Genomic DNA, 21,777 nt, shown 5'->3' with positions numbered 1-21,777 from the left:
GGGCCGTCAAAAATCACTACTCGCCGGAGTGCGAAAATTTAAACTGATTCTGAAAGTGCAGTGCCTGTACTAACTACTGGATGCCCTTATATAGATAAAAAGCGGTTCCAATAAGTCGAAATTGGCGATCTAAAGCATCGTTCACCAGTGATCGATTTGAATAGGCATGGTAACGAAAGAGTTAAGGGGGGACACGGCCTGCAAAAGTTACCACTAACTTGGTTTTGATAAAAAGTGGAGGATGTGTTCAGGACAATATTATAAGGCCAAGTGCCAAATTTTATTATTCTAGAAGAATGTTTGAAAGATTTACTAATTTTCAAATGTTGAAGTTACTATGGTTATCACAAAAACTATCATCCTAAAATGACAAATTTTTGAATTCCTGTGCATTATATATTATTATAATGGCCCAAACTATTCCACTGTGCAGCTGTCTTGTTCAATTTCTGCAGTTTTTAAAGAAAAAAAAATTGCACAATTGGCTCCACAAGGAACTGAACTTCCACCTTGCGGCGACAAGTTTCAATTTTCATATAAAGAAACTAGAATAGTAGCAACAGTATAGAGTATGCAACTATAGTGTAGGCTATACGCTACAGTACAGCATACGCTAAGCAGCACATGTTTATTACAGTTTTAGTTGCCCTGCAAGATCTTCCGATCTCAGAGACCATATGCTGCCATCGTGGCTATCTCCTGACTTCACAGATAGGTGGCGCTGACATCTCGAATGTTTCTCTCGTTGGGCTTTGATTCATTCGAAATGAGAAGCGATCTTGAAATCTCCACAAGGTTATCCATAATCATCTATCGTCAAAGCGACCTGAGACTAAGCGAAAGCCGTTTACACAGTCATTTGCTACGAATGAAGTGAATTTTACAAAAGCAACGACAAATTAAATTTGAAGCGAGCAGACTGGGACCGCTGCCATGTTTTACACAAACTACATAAACCACGCAAAGACGGTAATGCTAAATCTTAGAAACAGCGCGCATACGTTATACGCTATGGGTCGTTAAGCGTTTTGCACTACACAGTGACAACCCGCTATTTTACAGCGTACGCAATGGCATAGCGTATGCTAAACTAAAGCTGTCTATTGCGGAATCTAAAAATTTGAGTCCACAGTTGCATTCTGCACAACATTATACCCCAGTAAGCACCCTATCAATATGTCTTCCTTTCCTTATACAAGCACAATATTTTTTGTAAACATGAACTTTGTGCAAAAACGCAAACTGAGAAAAACGGTTCTAAAAGTTCTGAAGTGTGTCATCTTATTCAAATTGCATCTATCATAACTAAAATTCTCCTGCAGCGTACGTTGGGTCTTCTTAAATTCGGTTTTGTTCTGTGGCAATAGCTGCAAGCGATCTATTTTTCTGAGCCACTTTTCTGCTGTCAAGTGCCCTTGCTTTTGCCTCCGACAAGCACTGCCTGGAAAAAATTGTCGAGCAATCACACAACCAGCGCATAGGAAAGCCAAAGAAGGTCTCCAAAAGCAGAGCTTCGGTTCAAGTGAAATGAGCGCTAAGAGAAATGGCACGAAATGGGCTCTGGGTGAAGTCGCATGGAAAAGTTGCAGCAGCTATTAAAAAAAAAAAAGAGAAAAAGGACTGTTGCTGATTTCTTTTCACGTTGTAGGTGATTCTTATCGAGCACCCCCTCCAGCTGCGTCCGATTGAACTGCAGAAAGTCCGCAAGCACGGCGAGGCTGCAGCAAATCAGGCATTCTCATTTGTACGGAGTCACCGGCTTGTGAAAGAATGCTATCTTGAGAATAGTAAAGGAACCTGAAATTGCTATAACCTGAAAACTCGTTTTTTGACTAAAAACCTCAATTATTGGCCACATGTGCCCCCTTAGCCCTTGAAGGGCCCCTACTGTATATCTATTATGGCAACTGCCCATTTGAAAGAATACGCCTTTTTGGAACAAAGCACCGCCTAGGATCACCCCAGAGGTGCTTCTACCTCCCATGAATTAAAAAAAAAAAAAAAAAGCTATGTTAATGTGCTGCCATCTATTTGCTCCAACCTGAACTGATCTTCCAGTTGCGCTTTGGTGGCTACAGCAACGGTCACCTAGAAGTGTTACCACTTTGCCTTGTTTAATGCCGCATGCTCACACCCGTGCTTGCACGCTTTAACAATTAAATTCTGGGGTCCTACATTCCAAAACCACAATCTGATTACGAGGAATGCCGTAGCGGGGAACTCTTGCTTAATTTCAAACATCTGGGGTTCTTTACATGCTCCTAAATCCAAGTACAACCGCGTTTTTGCTTTTTGCCCCCATCGAAATGCGGCTGCCGCAACCAGGATTGAACCCACAACTTCAAGCTCAGTAGCGCAACACCATAGCCACTGGGCTACCGAAGCAGGTCGTACACTTTAGATATACTGTTGTCGGATACACGGTTTCTGGTTATGAGTGCCATGAGAAGTGATGTCTATCACATTCTGATCTCTCAAAATGTCATCATGAGATGATCACTCGCATGCTTCTCCCACAGACGGGCAATTACAGACAATAACACTGCATAGGCATTGATTTTCGAGGACTAATTGTACTTCGTGCATCAACTCGAAAAATGTTTAAGTCTCTAACTTGCTTGCTTTTCCCAACAGATGCCCAACCACCGAGTTTGCTTACAGGCACTCGCCTCACTTTCTTCATCGCTGTGCATGCTGGTTATTTCAAGGCTATATTGAAGATAATTTGGATGAATTTTACATTGTTCTAAAAGAAATACTTATTACAGTGTATCCATATACTGAAAAATAAACTATGTAAACAGAAAAAAAAATTTTTTTTGCTTTGTCAACTCAACAAATATTTACGAGTTCGTATCTTGAAGTAAGGGAAGAACACGGGGAAGGCGGGAGATGAAAATAAGGTAAAAGTGAAAGCCAACGTAGGAAACTTGAGATTGTGCAATGAAAAATGGTCCGTTTTATATTTAATGCTTACCAGAGAAATGACTCGCCGTCAATGCTCATGGCTAGTAATAACATCCCGGTTTTACAACTCCGAAGACCAATTGCTAGGCTGAAATTTCTCCACTCACTATATTTTAGTAAATTTAACATTAAACCTGAAACTTACTTAACACACCGAATTTGTAGGCAAACTAGACATACACATGCTCATACTCTTGAACCTTACTTTGCGCGCACAAATTTTTTCATGTATTCTTTTTTTTTTTTCCTCGGACCATAAAAGAATGGAATGCATCACGTCACCATTGGAAGCATTTTGTGATGGTGGTAATCCTGACTTTGAGCACTGGGTACCTTTCTGTTTTTGACCACACGGTATGAACTGTTTTTTTTTTTTCCATATTGTGTATCTGTTTGGTTGTGCTTTTCACTTTTGCTCTATCCTGCCAACTTTTGATTATAATTATGTATTATACTGTCTTCTACCGTTTCACTTTTTGTTTTTTAATTTCTTTTGTTAACTGCTTTTGTTACGCACCCCTGCTTTCGACCGCAGTATGTTGTAAATAAATTTGTCTTTTTTTCAAGGTGACATTGTATACATGTCGCCTTTAAAAAAAAATATGTCGCCTATCAAAACGTTGGCTCCCGCTTTTACCTTGTTCTCGTTATCTTGACGTAAGTCACTCTGAAGATTTTAAGTATGCAATAAAGAAATTGACATTATGGGAGTGACATTTCACCAAAAAAAAATAAAGTTTACTCTTGTAGGATTAACAATCTACGGATAGGCCCTTTAATATCAGAAGTGTAATGGCTTGTGTACAGAAACTTATGTGGCAGCACTGATGAAATGGCGGCGTAATCAAACATTACACATTGCTTGATGCACCACATTGCTCAAGGCATTGTCTCAGAGGACTCAAGTGGTCAACAAAATTTACGCCGTCTATAAAAGAGCAGTGGGCAGATGTCCACAAGGTACTTTTATGACATTGCACAGCAGACAGAGGAAGACCGCTTTCCCTGGTGCATTGCCATTGACAACAAGTGCTTAACCCACTATGCCCAGCCAGAGCCCAAGTGGACAAGACAAGCAAAGGGCAGAGGCTCAATTGCTTTGCCACAATAACCAAGGCAATTCAAAAAAGCTCCCATATATTCCAAGGTCATGCTCACAATATTCTGGGGCCACAACGGGTAAAAAGACATTACTTGCACAGGGTGCCAAACATCGTGTCATATTTTGACCTGCTCCAGTACAACCTGATCCCCACAATATAGTCACAATGTTGTAATTTGCTCACCACTGCTGTTGACAGCAGCATCAGAATTCACAGTCTCAATGCACATATGATGAACAAAAAAATCAAGGTTTCATGTTTTGAGGGCACTCTGCACCATGCAATCAGAGGAACTGGCAACAAGTGATTTTAATTTGCTTGGGCCTCTTTGAGTAGATCTCAGTCCTATGAAGTTCTGCACTTGTAAGTGCTGAAAGTACCAGTACATTCCTGGCTGAAGCATTACCTTCAACATTTATTAACCCATGGCATCCCTCCATTGCTCTAGAATTACTGCAGCTGTGTTGAACACAAAATACTATGCAAAAAAAAGTGACAAATTCCTTTTGACTCAGTCCTTATTGTTATGCAGACTTAAAAGGTTATTTCAAATTATACCACTTAATTGTTTGCGATTTCCTTTTAACCCTTAAAGTGCCAGGAACGAGTCTTACTCAGGTGCCATCTTTTGTAAAAAAGTGCAAAGAAAGTGTCACTCTCATTCAAACATTTGGGCGCTCTTTCTAAGTTCCAGCAATGGACCTGGATCACCTAATCTCTTCTGACATTCTGGTGGGTTCCCTAAAGACTTCGTTGGTCCAGCAGAGATATTAAAAATGGCGACTGCCACTTGCATGTTGCTGCCCCCTCAGGTGTGCACATTCTCTGAAAGCAGGGCTTACTCGTCTGACTGAATGGCACTATGTGGACATTAGCCCATCTACAGCAGGCAAAGAACGCCTAATGTGCAGCAAGCTGTCTGTTTCAAAGGTTGAAGCAACACTGGCAACAAAGTCTGCAAGGTCATACTTCTGGTGTAAGGAGTGTAGTGTAGGACTTTGCTCCATACTGTGTTTTGAAATATATCATACGAAAGCAACATTCTAAACCTCCACAGCCACTATTAGAAAACTCTCAACTTTTCGCAAGTCTTTCTCAACAAATGCTTGCTCTAAGATGTATCTGTAGCATCGAGCAGTTGCGCCAGAGCTGAACCGCTATCACTGACTTTTCTAGTCAATGTACAGGGTTCTTGTTATTTCATATTTTCATACACAAGTTGTGAATTGACTACCTCCATCTGCAAAAAATTTGCTATCCAGATCAGGAAATAAAAAAGCAATGTCATTTTCTAAATACTTAGAATTTTTACTGGCACTTAAAGGGTTAATTTTGATTAACAGTCATTCAATTGTAACGCTCCCTCCCAGACTTTTCTTGGAGAGCTGACTCATCCAGCAAATACTGCTTTGTGTAATCTTCTAAGATACGAAGGCACTTGTTAATTGGCACAAGTGGTATGCAAGAATGCTCTGCACAATTCCTTGGATAACTGATTCTTTCACTACACGGTGCTCGCTAAAAGATTGTCACTAGTTGCGGTGTTCCTGCTTCCTTCCATGTCATGTCTGAATTGTGCGAGTTTCAGGTTGTGGATGTTCTGCTACATTGACATTTTGCAAGCTTTACACAGAACGAAAATTACATTTCAGAATGGATAACAGGTGGTGGTATCTAAGCCACTGAGAAATCGTGATGGCTACAACCCTGGCTGGCTTTCATTTCACAAATCCAACAAGCACCTTTAGGTCACTAAAATGTAACTAGCAAATTTTCACAGATTATAACATACCAAAAACCATCTGATAACTGCAGATGCTGAATGTATTGTCCCCTTTAGCACTACTGCACTTTTTTTTCATGCAATTCGGAATTAGGATTACTACGACTAGCATGTGCCCTGCCTGAAAATGCCCGCTTTTAAACCAACTTAGCCAGCTATACTTTCCCACTCTAATCCCTTTGGATTGGACAGATTTAACATCAGCGGTAGAAAAAGCTGCACACACAGAATACTTACTACGGGAGCTTTGTAGAGGAATTATTTTTTTCATGGCAGCCTGCAGTAACCTAATCAAGGATGGTTCGGTTTTAGGCTGCTCCTGGATTTATTTTGAATGACACAAAGTTTGTCTCTCGACAAAGCTCACAGTGTTCACAGCACTAACAGACACATGATGTTGCACTTGCATTTTGTCCCCTTTAAAGGGACACTAAAGGTAAATACAAAGTCAATGTGGAATGTTAAAATAACATTCCAGACATCTCGCAGCGCTTGCTAGTTTATGCCAAGACTTATTTTAGGAGAAAATTTTGTCTGAATGGTGTGCATACCTTTAGCGCAATTCAAACTGCCCATCCCGGCACTGCTGACATTGCATATGCCATCACCACCCTTTACTGCCATTGGTCCCTTGGGGAGTAAAACCCAAATGCACGGCCATGGGGAAACCGAGCCAAAACACGGTGTTGGATTTGCCACTGCAGATGCACTTGGTCAAGTGGCGTGGACCGTTCGGGAATACCACGACAGCACATGAACATGGCATTCTCTGCTACATGCAGTTTGTGTGACTTTCACGAGCCAGCAAAACCAGCACAGCACTACGCAATAACAAAACTACTGAAATGTGAAAGCAAAGGTGGCGCAGAGTGGGGAAAACGAAACCTTGAGACTGCCCGCATTGTTGTCAAGGGTAACATCGAGTTTTTCTAAACATCAAACAGAACTGAACAAGCAGCATTTTCTTTGGTCTTATAATACTGTGCAATTATCTTTTTTATGAGTGGTTGAGTAACAGTGACAGAATTACAATGAGGAGTGCCTTTGTCATCAGGTCAGTACTTGAATGTCCTGGGGTATTCTCTAATCATCTTGCATTTACCTCAATTTCTCGATTACTAAAGCTCTGTTCGTGATAATGTTGAAACCTTAGACGTTCTCAGGCACTAATATATCACTTTAGCTTTCGCTTTAACACTCTACATTCACTTGAAACCTGATCTGGCATGGAACCGCACAAATTCACCATAAGCATTTAGTAATGTTTTGCATGTCATATTCCTAATATGCCACTGCCAAAACAAAGTGTGCTGACCTTTGTTTTTATTGCTTTATTCGATAGCTGCTGACCGAGTAATTACGTTATAGAGCCTCAATTCCCCCAGCGCACAATTACATTACCTTTTAAGGAGACCAGTTCAAAGTGTGTGCCAAGGGCAGCGCAGCTTCAGAAAAAAATAATGGGACTCGTTATGTCACTGAAACCTGTTGTGCCGGTCTCATGGTACCACTGACGTGTACACACACACTATTGTCGTGCTACAAAAACCAACACCATTCAATTGAATCACTTGACAGAACAAGAGGAGAGAGTACGTTTTTTTTTAAGAGAAGCACACAATTGACAGGGCCAATATTGCAGCGTTAGCCGACAGGGTCATTGTATGGCCTTCAACCACCACAGCGGGCTGACTGGCAGGTTCTCAAGGGGCCCCTCACCAGGTCTGGTAATTTCGACGTGACAAGCGCAGTGATCACAATGCAAGCTAACGATCATACCTGAGAAGTATTACACCGCTACACATCGCAAAAAGACCTGAAATTTCAAACCAAATGCCCTGCACCCTTCTCCTCATGCAGATGCAATGTCAATCGCACAAGAGCAGCTACGTAATAGTTCTGTGGAAACCCACAAGGTGGAGAGAAGTAATTAAAGGAAAATGAGACATCCACCTAATCATAGCAATTGCTACAGAGGAAACCCATATGGGTTCTTCGAAAGAAAAGCCTTGCAGTTGAAGAAAAATTTTCCTTTTCTTTCGAGGAGCCCATATGGGTTTGTAGCAATTGCTACGATTGGGTGAATGTCTCATTTTCTTTCAATTAATTCCTTCTCTCCACCTTGTGGGTTTCAGCAGAACTATTACATCAAACTTTTGCGTTTTCTTCGAGTTGTTGACAAATACGACTTCGCCCTACCCTCTGCTAGCCACCTGGTTAGCTTAGATGGTAGCGCGGCTGCCCCAAAAAGGCAGTGGTCCTGGGTTCGAATCCAGGACCAGGACGAATTCTTCTTCAAATGCGAGGCAATTTTTTTCGAGGAACCTGTATGGGTTTTCTTTGTAGCAATTGCTACGAATGGGTGGATGTCTCATTCTCCTTTATGTGCAGCTACATAATTCACAGTCCTGTGACGTCACAGTGGCACGCAACTGAGAATTATTCAAGGCAACAGCAGTTATTTGTTTGATCCGTTGCTTTAATAGACAAATTAAAGTTCTGAGAAATAAAACGTATGAACCAAATGTCTGCACATCTTGGTTTTACTTCATACCGTAGCAAGAGAGATGTACTTCCGTTTGGTCTGCTTGTTCACAGGTCGCACAGAGAATTAAACTATGTAATTTTCTACTTTGTTCCAGCGCTGTATCATGCTCTTTCATCCTCTGACACCTGCCTCAGTGTTAGCATAGCCCTGACTTATACCGCTAGTCAGGGATGGTCGTGCACAGCGTGCAAAATTATGCGCTGCATGAAACAAGACAAATGCAACAGCTCTCGTGCGAGACTGTCACCGAAAGTACACTGCGCAGCAAAAAAAGCGATTAAAAAAAAAAAAAATGCGGGGCTCGTGACGTGTGTCTTACAATTCTCCAGCTCTGGTATGGGAGAACGCTGGGAAGGAATTTCACTTACAGAGGCTAGACGGGGGCAGGTGGAGAGAGTATCTGTGTTGGCGGTGACACTCACTTCCCGAAATCATCGGTTCGCAGTGCTTGAAATATTTCTATCTTAGCTATTAATGAACTAATTTGAAAAATTCTTGCGGTACAACACTCCCTAAAGGGCACGTAACAACTTCAAGCATATAACCAAAATTTGCTAAGTGGCGTGGTAAGGGGCCCTTTAAGTTGTGATACCATGCGACCGCCACTTTTGGTGACGTGACTAGTCTCCTTTTTCATTTCCAAAGCTGTGCTGTCCTTAATGCACGTTATGAACAGGTTGTACAAAAGGTGTAAATAATTATTTGTGGCACCCTTGAGGAATGAAGGCTTCATACCGTAAAAGAGGGACGCAAAATTTTCATGTAAGTAAACTTTAACCGGCTGCCCAGTTGGGCTTGCAAGTAGCTAAGTACACAATGATGAACAGAATACATTTTCTTTCTCTTCACAACTTTCCCGCTCAACTTCATTTTCCAGTGTTTTAGAAATGAAAAAAAAATATATATATCTGCACCACGTCCATATTCAAAATATTTAAATGGTCTATTTGATTACAATGTTTCGCCATTCACACACCTGATTAAAATGCTTTAAGAAACCTGGTTCTAAGAGAATCACTTATCTGTTTAGCTATGTTTCATTCACCTTACAAAATTTTGTAGAATTATGTTTTAGCAAAAGTATGCAGCTACTTTCTTTGAAACATGCCATCTCTAACACAGCCGTTTTTGTTCAGCCTCAATTTTGTAAAAACTGCCGAAGAAAGGAATGCTTAACACAAGTCAGAACATCAGCTACAAAGGGACGACAGCGAAGCATGTACTTTAATGTGCTAAGAAAAACAAAAGTAGTAGTGCCACAATGACACTGGGTGCATCACCAACATACCCACTACTGTTGTGCACAGTGTAACTCACTGCCTTCTTGAGTGCAATATGATCAACATTGCTCATACTCAATACTCTGCCAGTCATGAACAACCATGCTGCCTTTTTACTTCCTTTGTTGGCTAGCCTGTAAACATAATTTGCTTAACCATTCAGAAAAAATTCACTGCTGGTGGCTTTCATATTCACTGAAGCAACTGCTCACACCCTGACACTACAGATGTGGCATATAATTACAGAAGACAGAAAATCCAGGAAATGGTAACAGGGGGCTTGCAGAGTCCCATAACAAAGCTTGGGGGCACAGCTTTTGTAAACTCGAAAATTCCAATCTTCAGGCAAGCAGCCCGGAAAAACTTATGAAATTGACACAGCACTACTAATTGACTATCTATGTAAACAAATGGATAGACACATACTCATGTTTCCATACTACTGATCTGCATTTTGAGCTGAATAGCATACTGCTCACATAAGCAACCGTATGGCTGACTTCCAGTACTTCAGCCCTGGTGGGATCGCCAGAGTTAAATTGTGACTTCAAAACTTCCATATAATTACACCTTTGTTTACACAAAGCAACACTTGATTGCTACATACGCTCATAGTTGGCGATGGACATGCAGGGTTTAGATGTTTTCTTATTACAGCTTTGCCTTAACAAGCCAAGGACTACAAGATACTGCCCTATTTCCATTCCAGCTGTGGCAGTTGCAATCAATAGAGCTAGTCGGAGTGAGAAGCTGAACATTTTGAAGGAGCAAGCCAGCCATAATGCAGAGCCAAAATTAAAATGTGCACAAGTTCTCACCAATGCAAATATAACAGGGTGCCCTTGCATTGGTCACGTCGTAACTCCCGCACGGTTAATTTCTAAAATAACTATTTGCTCGTCCAGCTCAAGTGATGCACTAACACGTTATTGGCCTCCCATTATTTGATATTCGATTATCATTTCACAAGAAAATGAACCTCTTTTCTTGGAAAGGAATGTCTCAGCGACCGGTGCTTTTAAATGAGAACAAATTACATGGTTTGAATTAGTGAAGGATATGAATTAGTGGAAGTCGACTGGTACTTCTCACGCATTTCCCAGAATCAATAACCAACAGCATTGTAAGCAACAAATCCAAATGGGAACCCTTCTCTCCATGTTTTGGTACTCGAAATTTTAACATTCACCAATATGGCATTTTTTACATTAAACAGGGAATCAAACATGAAGAGACGCGGTACGTTCAACGAATCACCGAGCCCGTAGTCATCAAGAGTACAGGGAGATTTTACGGCTATGCTTTCTGGTGACAATGATAGCTGAAGCCCTAAATGTTTAATTGAAGAAAACTGCACGCACGATCAAATTGCTTGGGTGTAAAAGCGCCGCTCCGGCGACTTTATAGTGCCCGCATTCCACCGTGGAGTGCAAAAATAAACCTGGTAGCAAAATGAAGATAAGCTGTGGTCAGTAGCCTTCCATTCTCCGTGCAATACAACTACAAGACCATCAAATACACTCGCTAATGCACATTACCTGAAGGCATATAAGGCGACTGTGAATTTCATGCACGCTCCAATGCGATGTTAAAACCTTATACAGGAGCGTTCAGACACCTAAAAAAATTCCAAATATGACCCCGAGAGCAGCAATATCACTTTGATGCTTGCGTAAAAGAAATTTTCCGCAAGCATGACAACTGCGTTTTAAATTAAATAACGCAGTGACGCACAACAGATGACAGAGGTGTCAAGACCGGCTTAAGCATATCGCGCAACTCGCTCGCTCGGCGCCCCTTCAGCTGAACCCTAACGAAGTTCTCTTGCACTAGCAAACAAACGGCTTCAGATACATATCACTCAGCGTACAATTACATGACACTTACGTTCTAGCTCGTCGGACATGGTCACACAACACGTATTATTTCCGAAAACTTTCGTACGTCACAGTACACAAAAAAATGGCCGACCAGATCGAGGTTTGGTATCACACCGGAAACTGCTCTCTATCGCAGTTAACAAAAGTAAAGTCAGCCTCAAACAAGCGACAAAGCATTCACAACCGCCGTCAGGATAGACCTCGTTATCGGTTGTTGTGAAATGCGTGGAAATTGTCATAAAAAATTATATCCATTACCCGCAGCGCAGGTGGATGCCGCCATCTTGAGCGTAGAACAATTAGGACAATGTTGCCACACTGGACGAGTTCACAAGTACTACACAGCTTCAAAACTCAGTTGGCTCAACTCAGGCGCGGCTGCTGAGCGGTTTAGCCGAAACAGCAGGACTGAAATCTGTTGGAACGCTGGAACTGTGCTGTATGATGTACACTTATATAGCAGAATAAAGGACGATTATCTCGAAGTGCTGTCATAACTGCTTATTAGCTCTTTGCTCCATCGCAGTGAAGATTCCGAGCAGCAGTTCGCACTGTTTTAATGGAACAGACGCGTGTAGAATGCCTAAAAGCAAGTGCCAACTTTCTTCTCCATAAGTTGGTTGGTTGTCCCTCAGAGCACTCTACTCGGGGCAATTGGCTCAGGGTAATGGGTAACCCATTCTGCGAGATCAACGCAAATAAAGCGGTGGGACGGGTCAACAGTATCGCTTCTGGGCACCGTTAGCTCTTTTCATTCTAATTTTAGTTTCCTCGCATTTCTTGCATCGTAAGAATTATCAAATGTATACAAATGCAACACAGAACGGGTTTTTCAATTGGGACTGGTCAATGTTGGCAACCTGTGGCGGCTATGTTTTCGCCATCATCATCAGCAGCAGCCTACGTTATGCCCACTGCTAGAGTGAACTAGAAGGGGGACCCTTCTAGCATAGAGTTTCCTACAAAATTCTTGTAGGAAACTCTATGCCTTCTAGAACACCATATACACTGCTACTGACTGCTACTGTCTTCAGGTAGATTGATTGATTGAAACTTTTATTAGAAGGGATGGCCCGTGGCCTAATATAGGGGTGGGGGTCAGCTGAAAGGAAGGATGCCTGCCTCCTTCGCAAATGACAGCAAAGCGTTGATTCTTCTGGTGGCATCTGCTTGAGGTGCGACCCAGTCTTCGTACGATGCCACCTTTAGAGGTCGGGTGTGCTTGTCCCTGAGGGTGGCTGTGACAGGACAGGACCAGATCATATGTTTAAGATCGACGTTGATCGCAGGGCAGTTGGGGCATTCCACTTGTGTTCTTCTCCACCTGCTCAGAACATCCGGTGTAATAGATGCCTTAGCTCTAGCTTTGTGGATGAGAACCTGGGCTGTTCTAGGAAGGCGAGTGGGAATGGGAGGAAGGATGCTAGGAATAGACTCCCGTAGTAGAGCCTTCCTCTCGTGCTTCAACCGGGCAATCTGGTGATCTGGTACAACGACGGATGACGGGGAGCTATAGGTATGGTCCAGCAGGGACGGGCTCACTTCACGGCTGCGATGGCGGTCTTCTCTAATTTTCTCGCCTGCAGCTTCATGGGCCGCCCTGTTACCCGCTCCCCTCATGTTGTGACCCGGTGTCCAGCGTACGAAAATGCGTGCATGTCTATTGTCCCGCAGGTGGCGGCAGGCTTGTTTTATGCGGTGCGCTATGGTAGTCGTGTATGATCGGGAGTTCAGTTGCTTGACGGCCTCTTGACTGTCGGTGTAGATGTGAACCGTGTCTTCGGTGCGCGCCTCACAGAGTTGAATGTCTTCTTCGATGGCCAGTAGTTCAAGATCGGTGGCTGTCCAGGAAGCATAGCCGCTGTGGCTCACTGCGTGTGCTTGCCCGTTTTCTCTGTAAAAAGCGGTAGCAGCATACATTTTTCCTGAATGTTCATCGTATTGTAAAGCAGCATCAGTATATATTTTTGTTCCTTCATGCTTTTGTTGCGCGTCTAGTACACTTTGTTGTCGGCGTGCCCTGCCTTCACCTTTGGTGTTCGTAGGTAGTGGTCTGGGCTCCGTAACCCTTATTTCATCCCAGGGTGGAAGGAGGTGATCCAGCTCTGGCAGGTGCAGGTTGGTGCCATGCAGTGCATATAGCAGTCGCTGACCATTCCAAGTGTTCTTCAGCCTCGTTTCATGGTTATCCTTGTGGGTTTTAACCAATGCTTCCACCGTCGGGAGTCCGGAGTTCTGTGCAGGTCTTCTATTTTTGCGTGTATTGGTAGGCCGGTGATTGCCCTCATAGCCATCTTGTGTAGCTTGTCAAGTTGCTTGTAGTTTGCGGCCGTCAGGTCGTAATGTGGGGCTCCGTACCTTATCTTGGCGATGAGAACAGCTACCGTAAGCCGTCGTGCAACCTCTGTTCCTGCCCCTCCGCTGTGGTGGGTTAGCCTCCTGATAAGGTGCACCATCGGTTTCCATTGCTGCTTCAAATGTTGCAGCCATGTGCTTGCCGTGCCGTCCTTGTTGATTGGGATGCCCAATATTCTGAGGTATCCCTCTTCCGGTTGGCGAATTTGGTGGCCATCGAAGTAAAGGGTTACGTCGGACCTTCCATGTGTGTCATGTATCGTGATGTAGTGCGTCTTCTCCGGCGAGGGCCTCATGCCTGTTGGTTTCAGCTCCTGATCAATTGTGTCCAGTGCATTTTGTAGCGTTGTTACTTGTTCAGCTGAACTGAGCCTATAGGTCGTCCACAGGGTTATATAATCAGCGTACATTGTAAACCAAAGGTTTTCAACTGCGTTTAACTTCCACGCGATCTTGGCCATGACGACATTAAAGAATGTAAGGGAGATGACTGACCCCTGTGGGACTCCTACAGAGTTGGTGAAGTGCCTGGCTAAATGACCGGGAAATAGCTGAAATTCATGTGTTTTGTCTTTTAAGAATGCTTTCACGAAGTTTACAATTCTGGTGCCTGCTCGAGTGCTTTCGAGTGGTTTGATAATAGCAGGGTGGCCAATGGTATCAAAAGCTTTTTTCAAGTCAACTGCTACTAGAATGTCTGGTCGTCCTCTGCAAAATTTCCTCTCGCGGTTGATGGTGGTATGCAGAAGATAGAGGTTATCCTGTGTGCCCAACTGCGGCCGGAATCCGGTCTGGAAGGGGTGGAAGTACCCACACTCTTCGAGGTGGTGGTAGAATTAAGCGTGCAGTAACCATCTTTTCCATTAACTTACAAATGGTCGGAGTAAGTGAGACCGGTCGCATATTGTCGAGTTGCGTCGGTTGCTTGCCAGGTTTCGGTATAGGTGTGACAACGGAATGCTTTCAGTGCTTAGGAAGGGAGCCGTCTTGCCAATGCTTGTTTATCAACTCTAGGAGCTTGTGCTTAGTATTTGTGTCTGCGTTGCGGAGCATGCTCCAGGAGATCCCGTCTTTTCCTGGGGCACTGTTCCGCTTCACTTGCGAAAGGGCTAGCTCCAACTCAAACAGGCTGAATGGAGCATTGATGCCGTCGGAGTTCTCAGACGGCAGAGGGGTGTAGATATCGTATGGTGGCAAATGAACGGGCTGCGGGAAAAAGGTGTATGCTGCATCATGCTCTAGTTCATCGACGGTCTGACCGGTGCGGATCAGGATGTTCTCTATGTTATTCCTAGTCTTCTTTTGACCATTCATAGCTCGGAAGGTGCGCCACAAGCGCCCTGTACCGGAACGGTGTGACAGAGTGCTACAGAAGTCTAGCCATTTCTCCCGGGTGAGCTGCTTAGCGTATCGTCTCGCCTCTGCTGTTCTTTTGCGCAAAGTCAGCAATTTTTTATAATCCTTTTTTGATAATATGTATTCTTGCTCTGCCTGCTTCCTGCTCTCCCAGAGATTGAGGAGGTGGGTATCTGGTGTGGGGACATCTGTTGTCACCAGTGTGGTAGTGGTGGCTTGTTCTTTGGCCCTGCGCAGGAGGTGCTCAACAGGAAGTTCCTCTAGACGTCCATCGAGTGCCTCTCTGAACTTTTGCCAATTGACTGTTTGAGTAGTGCGTCTTCGTTTTCTGAGAGTCGAGTTCAACTCAATCCAAATTGGGTAATGATCACTACCCATTGTCTCATGGCCGCACCGCCAATCCTTAATGATGTTTCCAGAGTGCCAGGTCAGGTCTGGAATCGTGTCACGTTGCCCAGGTTGCATACCGCGTCGCGTGGGATAGTCTATATCACTGGCCAATAAAAGCCCTGCCTTTTCCGTGGCTGTATTAAGTCTTGTTCCTATTGAGCTTGAGTTTCGGTAGCCCCATGTTTCATGCGGCGCATTGAAGTCCCCACCTACCAGAATGGCATCCCTTGGGTAGGCGTGTTTCAGCTGCCATAACCAATCAAAATTTGTATCCTGTGGTTTTGCCGATGGTCTGTAGTATGCGCTAGCGATGACTATGTGCTTGTTGTTGTAGCGTATTCTCGCTGCCACAATTTCTTGATGTGGTGTGCAAAAGGTGGCGGTGTCCAGCTGCGCATTCGGTGTGTCTTTATGTACAAGAATGGCGGATTGTGCTTGTATTTTCTTCTGTCCATAATGAGCATGCGTGATGCTGGGAGAAAACAGAGCTTTGTAGTGATGAAGACCCGGAGATGTTCCCTTGGTCTCCTGCAGCAAAAGAATGCTGGGATAACCTATACGCTCGAATAGAAGATTCAATTCTGATGCACAGGCTTGAAGACCTCGACAATTCCACTGTAGGATGTCCGGTGTATCTTCGGGGGAAACAGGCGCCATATTTATGCTGTTAGTAGAGGGCCGACCTTTGCTTTCCGGCGGAGATGTGCTTGGTTGGGGGTGGCTGCTTGTTTTCTAGGGCGTCCAGTCGGTGTAAAATGTAATCTTGCTCAAGGCGGAGCCTCTGCTGTTCTACATGAACTTGGCTAAGCTGGTTGCTAATCGTGTCTAGTGCACACAGTTTCGTCATGATTGTGGACAGTTGGGTAGTTAAGTTGGTCTGTTCGGCTTGCTTCTCCTCTTGGGCGTCAAGTCTTTTCTTCAGGAAGCGCTCGCCGCTGAGGCGCTTCATGTAGATAGCACGAGATGGCGCTGTAGGAACATGGGCTGTAGAGTTCCTGTATATGCTACCACAGGTACCTGTATATGCTACCTGTGGTAGCATATACAGTAACTCTAATAGGCTGTAAAGTCCCTTGATAATTTGAAAGTAGCGACACTCTTTGAACTCTGCCGCTGCCGCGCGACCTCCTCGCCTCCTCCTCGCCCCTTGCGCGTTCCCCTGCGGCAACCAGTTTTGCCCCCGTTTTTCTGCACGACGATTGGTCTCCCTGCCGTTGCCCTTGGAAACGCACGGATCTTGAGTTTTGCTTGTGTTTTTCTTTTTCGTTCGCGCCATTTTCCTCCTGAGCACGGCTGGCTCGGCGCCTTAGCTCGGCGTAGCGAACGTTGTACGCTGTGTTTCCTGCTCTAAGTGCTAGCGCTATGCCGGGCTGTTGCGCATATAACTGCAACTGCAGCAAGACGCCTGAAGATGGTTATGCCGTTTTTATGATACCACAAGGAAAACGCGACGGCTTGCGCAGGAAGCAGTGGCTGCATGACATTGGCCGAAAGAACTTTGTTCCGACAAAGAAAAGCGTTTTTTGCGAGCTGAGGCGTCTTTCTTATAGCTCGTAGCAAATCATCCCGTAAGGCTGCGTTTTTTTTTTTTTTTTTTCATTCTTCCGGCCTGCTCACCAGCGTTTTTGTTGCGGTTGTCCTCAGTATGCTTAATATTCTGGGGCGGCTCCATCACCTCGCACATCGCTAACTTGTTATTCAGTCTGAAGTGCAGCATTATAGATTCTGCTTTGGGCCCTGAAAAAATTAGTGGCAAGTATACCCGTGGTATTGCAGGTGATGAGCGTTAGCTAGTCAACATTGAGTTTTTTTTTAAAGTTTTAAGGCGAATGCCTTTAGATCTCTGTTTCAAGGTCGCGTTGTAAACTGGAAGTATCACGTGACCCAAGGAAGGCCAGAGGTGACCCAAAGCATGTCCACCCGTGTATAAGAGAATGATTAGCCAAGTTAATTAATGAATCATTAGTGATTGACATCAGGTGGATTATTGAAGATTAAGGTTGATTAGGGTGTATTAAAGAAGATTAAGGTGGGTGGAGGAGGATTAAGGCGGATTATTGTGGATTAAGGTGAAGGGTTGATGAAAGGGTATTAAGACCGATTAGGGTGGATTAGGGTGCATGAACAAGGATTAGGGAGGATTAAGGTGGATAAAGGAAGATTAAGGTCGATGAATGTGGATTAAGGCGCATTAGGGTTGATAAAGGAGGAGTAAGACCGAATAGGATGTATTATGGTATATTAAGGTGAATTAAGAACCATGGAGCTGGATTAGGTTTGATAGAGGTGGATTAAGGTGTATTAAGGTACATTAATTGGGACTATTAAGCAGGATTAAGTTGGACTAAGGTGCATGAATAAGGATTAAGGTGGATGAAGGAGGATTAAGGCGGATTATGGTGGACTAGCGTTGATAAAGGAGGATTAAGACCGTAAAGGGTAGGCTAAGGTGCATTAGTGGCGATGTAGGTTGATTAGGTTGTATTAAGGTGGATTGGGAGTATTAAGCTGGATTAGGGTGGACTAAGGTGAATTAGGGTTCATTGATTATTAAGACCGATTGGTCCACCATAATCCTCCTAATGCACATTAATCCACCGAATCCACATTCATCGACCTTAATTCTCCTTCATTCACTTGGCTGAGTTCAGTGGCTGAGGAGTTCTATAAAGATTTGTACAGCACCAGTGGCACCCACGACGATAATGGAAGAGAGAATAGTCTACAGGAATTTGAAATCCCGCAAGTAACGCCGGAAGAAGTAAAGAAAGCCTTGGGAGCCATGCAAAGAGGGAAGGCAGCTGGGGAGGATCAGGTAACAGCAGATTTCTTGAAAGACGGTGGGCAGATTGTTCTAGAAAAACTGGCCACCCTGTATACGCAATGCCTCATGACCTCGAGCGTACCGGAACCTTGGAAGAACGCTAACATAATCCTAATCCATAAGAAAGGGGACGGCACGGACTTGAAAAATTATAGACCGATCAGCTTACTGTCCGTTGCCTACAAAATATTTGCTAAGGTAATCGCAAATAGAATCAGGAACACCTTAGACTTCTGCCAAGAAAAGGATCAGGCAGGGTTCCGTAAAGGTTCCGTAAAGGTTCCGTAACAACAGACCATATTCACACTATCAATCAGGTGATAGAGAAATGTGCCGAATATAACCAACCCTTATTTATAGCCTTCATTGATTACGAGAAAGCGTTTGATTCAGTCGAAACCTCAGCAGTCATGGAGGCATTACGGAACCAGGGTGTAGACGAGCCGTATGTAAAAATACTGAAAGCTATCTATAGCGGCTCCACAACCACCGTAGTCCTCCATAAAGAAAGCAACAAAATCCCAATAAAGAAAGGCGTCAGGCAGGGAGATACGATCTCTCCAATGCTATTCACAGCGTGTTTACAGGAGGTATTCAGAGACCTGGATTGGAAAGAATTTGGGATAAGAGTTAATGGAGAATACCTTAATAACTTGCGATTCGCTGATGATATTGCCTTGCTTAGTAACTCTGGGGACGAATTGCAATGCATGCTCACTGACCTGGAGAGGCAAAGCAGAAGGGTGGGTCTAAAAATTAATCTGCAGAAAACTAAAGTAATGTTTAACAGTCTCGGAAGAGAACAGCAGTTTACGATAGGTAGCGAGGCACTGGAAGTAGTAAGGGAATACATCTACTTAGGGCAGGTAGTGACCGCGGATCCGGATGATGAAACGGAAATAATCCGAAGAATAAGAATGGGCTGGGGTGCGTTTCGCAGGCATTCTCAGATCATGAACAGCAGGTTGCCACTATCCCTCAAGAGAAAAGTATATAACAGCTGTGTCTTACCTGTACTCACGTACGGGGCAGAAACCTGGAGGCTTACGAAAAGGGTTCTACTTAAATTGAGGACGACGCAACGAGCTATGGAAAGAAGAATGATAGGTGTAACATTAAGGGATAAGAAAAGAGCAGATTGGGTGAGGGAACAAACGCGAGTCAATGACATCTTAGTTGAAATCAAGAAAAAGAAATGGGCATGGGCAGGACATGTAATGAGGAGGGAAGATAACCGATGGTCATTAAGGGTTACGAACTGCATTCCAAGGGAAGGGAAGCGTAGCAGGGGACGGCAGAAAGTTAGGTGGTCAGATGAGATTAAGTTTGCAGGGACAACAGGGCCACAGTTAGTACATGACCGAGGTAGTTGGAGAAGTATGGGAGAGGCCTTTGCCCTGCAGTGGGCGTAACCAGGCTGATGATGATGATGATGATGATGATGATATGCGGCTGCACGTGCTTTCGTTCGCTTCCCGCCTTTCTTCGGTCACGTGATATTTTCTGTAGCCCACAACGGGACCTTGAAACAGAGGTCTAAGGCTTTCGCTTAATAAGCCACACACAAAGGGATATGTCACAAGCAACACTAGATCAGACGTACGAAGTAAAGCATCTGATAATGTGGCAGAAAGATTGTGTGGAGTATAGCACTCGCCTCAAAGCTCCCTTTACATCGGTATACCCCGTTCATACGGCTTTAAGAAAAAGCAACCTCCTCATAAACGTTGCCTCCAGCATTATCGATGCTGTTATTAGCATTTCTCAAAATTTTCAACCCCATTGGGGCGCGCAACTGGCCCAAAATAACACGCCTCCATAGAATCCTGCGGCCCGTCCGCGGGAGCCCAGGAGGAAAAGCGCGCCGTGCGCAGCCGGCGGGCGAGGAGAATCGAGGAAGAAAACGCCGTGAGGAGGACAGTGTCGCTACTTTCGAATTATCAAGGGGTTTTAATGGGCTGTCTCACATTGGGCGCTCACGGGAAGACTACAAATGAAGCTGTGCAGGGTGATATGAGCTGGACCAGTTTTGAAGTGAGGGAAGCTCGCAGTAAAATTGAGTATGAAGAACGGCTGAGGAATATGGAAGAAAGTAAATGGGCTGGGAGAGTGTTCAGGTATCTGTACAGGAAAAACATTGATTCACAGTGGAGAAAAGAACTAGGAAGCTTACCAGCAAGTATGCGGCCTGTAGGGTGGGCAACACAGCAACAAAGGTCAAGTGAAAAGTCAGAGAGGCTGAAATAATCTCATGGGTGGCGGCAATGGAAAAGAAACCTGTCATGAGTAACTACTTAAGAGGAAAAAACGAAATCAGGAAAGAAACCATTTATGCTAACTCAAAGGGAAGCTCATTACTTTTCGAAGCGAGATCGGGATGCCTTAGAACACGCACCTATAAAGCGAGATATAAGAAGGAAGAAGAAGCATGTACTTGCTGCGGTAAAGTTAGGGAAACGACGGAGCATGTTTTATTAGAATGTGAAGACGTCTACCCAGCGGTCGATTTAGGCACCACTGGCCTCCTTGAAGCCCTTGGGTTCAGCGGGAGCAGTGGTAAAGCAAACATGTCCGCAATAGGTATTAGTAAGATGCGACTGGAGGATTGGTGGAAGAAAAGTAGGGAAACGACAAAAGGCGGAGACATGCAAAAGCACAGTTCGCAATAGGGGATCAGAAAATTCGGGCGTGGTAGTTCATAGTGTTTTTTCGTTGTTTAACCTAGGTAGGGCATTAGGCAGTATAATAGCAAGAGCTTGGTGGCGCAACCCACCGCCCCGTTCCAAAGGGGACGCTCATAACATCCATCCATCCATCCTGTAGGAAACGGACGGCGCAGCGCCAGCGCTGCATGTTGATATTTTGATAATCATGTTCTGCCGCAGTCGAATAGACGTAGACGTGCAAATGCTTGGCGGATGTTAAGATGCATCCCCGAAACTCACTTCATATAGATGGATTATATGTGCACTCCTAGCGCATCTCAACGCCCATTAGAGGGATTTGTTAACCTGACAGCGAAGGTTTTGCAGACACCGAAGTATAGTAGCATAAAGCCGTTAAATTTGTTTTGAGCCACGCTGCCACGTAACCAGAAATTATTCGGATGGAAAACTCGGCTGGAAATAACGCCGTAGTAAAGGACATCGAATTTATTTAAATCAACTCGGATTCCAGGTGCACACATTTTCTTTTGCGGTTCGCATTCATAAAAAAGCGGCCGCGCGTCATCCGCGACCCAACGTACGTGACGCGCTTAGTTCGTCAGCCACTGTTGTATGAAAGAAGGCA

The 21,777-nt window shown here is 44.3% G+C and overlaps 2 protein-coding genes across 3 annotated transcripts in view; both read right to left on the bottom strand.

Annotated features, from left to right (window-relative positions):
* The window catches only part of Uev1A (Ubiquitin-conjugating enzyme variant 1A), a 59,349-nt gene extending 47,425 nt beyond the window's left edge, over positions 1–11,924 (bottom strand). The window contains exon 1 of one of the 2 annotated variants that reach the window (XM_050195332.3): positions 11,820–11,924. In XM_050195332.3, coding sequence (XP_050051289.1) covers positions 11,820–11,844 — 25 coding nt within the window. In that variant the 5' untranslated portion in view covers positions 11,845–11,924. Of the gene's footprint in view, positions 1–11,568; positions 11,603–11,819 lie in introns of those variants that run through there. The other variant, XM_050195333.2, reaches the window with a different exon arrangement.
* A 2,955-nt stretch (positions 11,925–14,879) lies between these two features.
* On the bottom strand, positions 14,880–16,319 carry LOC129380865 (uncharacterized). The gene has a single exon (XM_055063024.2). The coding sequence runs from the start codon at positions 16,317–16,319 to the stop codon at positions 14,880–14,882; it is 1,440 nt and encodes a 479-aa protein (XP_054918999.2).
* Positions 16,320–21,777: the final 5,458 nt, after the last annotated feature.

Source organism: Dermacentor andersoni, chromosome 1 (genome assembly GCF_023375885.2).
Source record: "Dermacentor andersoni chromosome 1, qqDerAnde1_hic_scaffold, whole genome shotgun sequence".
Classification (NCBI taxonomy): Eukaryota; Metazoa; Arthropoda; class Arachnida; order Ixodida; family Ixodidae; genus Dermacentor; species Dermacentor andersoni.
This window is presented reverse-complemented; position numbering and strand designations above follow the sequence as displayed.

Excerpts from the sequence above, each read along its gene's own strand:
- LOC129380865 (XM_055063024.2), bottom strand. The coding sequence starts at position 16,319 with ATGGCGCCTGTTTCCCCCGAAGATACACCGGACATCCTACAGTGGAAT.